Raw genomic sequence first — 2,127 nt, forward strand, 5'->3', positions numbered from 1 at the left:
TTTGTAGCCACCATGGTCAATGTGGGCTGCTACGCTGGGGAGACCGTCGAGAGAAGAATTCTGCTGCCCTTGGCAGAGAGCTGCTAAGCAGGGCTTTCCATTTCATGTCTGGTTTATGACATTTTCTTTTCTTTTTCCTTTCTGTATGAGGCGGTCTTCTGCCATGAGCTGTGAGCCCCGCAAACACAGTTCTGTGCAGTAAGACCTCTTTCAGTGGCCCAAGAGCAGCAGTCTTGTGAGCCGATCTTGAAGCTCCTCAAACTCATGCCTTGCCTCAGCATGGTGCTGGAAGAGGTTGAGAGGTTCAGCCTCTCGGATGTCTGAGGGCAAGACGATCTCCTCAGGCACCCCCTCGTTGCCCAAGAAGAAGTGGTTGAGCCGTTTCTCCTTCAGGCGGTGGCGCAGGTATCGCATGATTTCCAGCAGCCGCAGCGGAAAATCCCTCCTGGTCCAGCCTGACAGGGGTGTGGTGGTCAGGAGGTGCATCACAACAGTCTTGAAGGTACAGCTGGAAAAGTCTGAGCCCACCACCATCTGGGCAAAGACATGCAGGCATTTGAGGTGGAAGCTGTTGTGTGGGATGTCCCTGGCCATAAGCCTGAAGAACTTTGCCTCTGCCACAGCATAGCTCTCTGGCCACATCGTGTCTGGGGTGAAGACGGCCTCTGTACTCTGGCTGCTCACAAAGATATCTGAGTTGTCTTGCCTCACCCCAAACATCATCTCAATGAGTATGCATTTGCCACTGCCTCTCTTCATCTGGAACTTGCAGGAGCGGCTGAATGGCAGCATCTTTAGCTTGCACGTGTGTGACTCGGGAAAACTCACCCAAGCTTCTTTCACCAAGAGATTGAACCAGTGGGCAGTTTTGTGCACATCAAGGTAGGAGCCAGTGCAGAGTAGGTCGAGGATGCTGCGGCCCTGCTTGTTCCTCAGCTCTTCCTCAGGCCTGTGGAGGAAGCACAGCATCTCTCCTGGATACTGCTCCCTCCTGCAGGTACACACTTGCTCAACATGGATACGGAAGTTCCTTCCCGGGATCGTCTTCTCAGTGTCCAGTTCCAGGTGGAAGACGTGCCCACGGGGAGGTGTCATGGGCACGAACACGCGGAAGGTCATGTCTTCCTCACGCGGACTCCAACCTTCGAAGGCGCTGCCCACCCCGATGGCTGCTTCCAAATTCGGTAGGAAAGTATTTGACAACAACCTTCTGAGGGTACTGATTAACCTGTCCGTGAAGTACTCCACAGTCTGGCAGTCTGTAGCCAGATCTGCAGCTTGCCCCGAGATGTGTCTCTCAAGATTTGTTCTCACGTGATTTGCATAATTTTCTTCTTCCTCTTCATCTACTCTTTCCTGTTCCTCCTTGCTGTGACTGTTGTGGTCCTCCTTTCTGTGACTTTTGTGGTCCCTATTGCTGTCACTGCTCTGGTACTCCTTGCTCTCTCTGTTCCCATCTGGCTCAGAGCTCCTTCTCGGGAGCCACCAGGAGAGTCCAAAGAGCAGGACCAGGACTCCAGCGATTGCCCAGAACTGCCACTGCTGCAAGGCAGCAAAGAGTAGGGCTCCCCAGGAAAAGCCCCTCTCTTTCTCACACCTCTGTTTCTCGTCCATCTCTTCCTCTCCCTGCCTCTGGTACATCTCTTCCACCTCCTGCACCAGCTGAGCCATCTTCTGCCTCAAGAACTTCGCACGCTGCTGCATGCGCAAACGCGTGGCCTCATCCAGCTCATCCCTACCTTTCTGTGTGTAGGATAAGAGGCTTTGCAGAAGTAAACTGAAGTATGTAATCAAATCCATGGCCTGCAGCAGGAGGAGAGAGAGAAGGAGTTCAGTGGGGCTGGGAGGGAGGGAGCTGGCGCTGGGGAAAATGGGGACTCAGAGGCTGAGAGATCCCCCCTCCCCAGGGGCCCACGTTTCTGCCCCGGCCCTATTCCAGCCCAGCCTCCCCCCACGCCTGCACTCACCACTGTCCCAGGTGGTGAGCAGCACTGGAGCAGCACTGACTGCTGGCGCCCCTGATATTCACCCCTGGTAATCGCCCCCATTGTGACGCATCCCCTGTGATGTCACAGACGCAGAGCGCATCACAGGCATGTGTTGGGAGGAGTGTGTGGGAGTGGGAGT

At 54.8% G+C, this 2,127-nt stretch overlaps 1 protein-coding gene across 1 annotated transcript; it reads right to left on the bottom strand.

Annotated features, from left to right (window-relative positions):
- Positions 1–210: 210 nt before the first annotated feature.
- Positions 211–1,704, bottom strand: LOC104535811 (inositol 1,4,5-trisphosphate receptor-interacting protein-like 1). The gene has a single exon (XM_010188193.1). It carries the CDS (start codon positions 1,702–1,704, stop codon positions 211–213), a length of 1,494 nt encoding a protein of 497 aa, XP_010186495.1.
- Positions 1,705–2,127: the final 423 nt, after the last annotated feature.

Source organism: Mesitornis unicolor, unplaced genomic scaffold (genome assembly GCF_000695765.1).
Source record: "Mesitornis unicolor isolate BGI_N332 unplaced genomic scaffold, ASM69576v1 scaffold7667, whole genome shotgun sequence".
In the NCBI taxonomy this organism is placed as follows: domain Eukaryota; kingdom Metazoa; phylum Chordata; class Aves; order Mesitornithiformes; family Mesitornithidae; genus Mesitornis; species Mesitornis unicolor.

What these genes read in the sequence shown, in the direction of transcription:
- LOC104535811 (XM_010188193.1), bottom strand. Translation starts at nt 1,704, where the DNA reads ATGCAGCAGCGTGCGAAGTTCTTGAGGCAGAAGATGGCTCAGCTGGTG.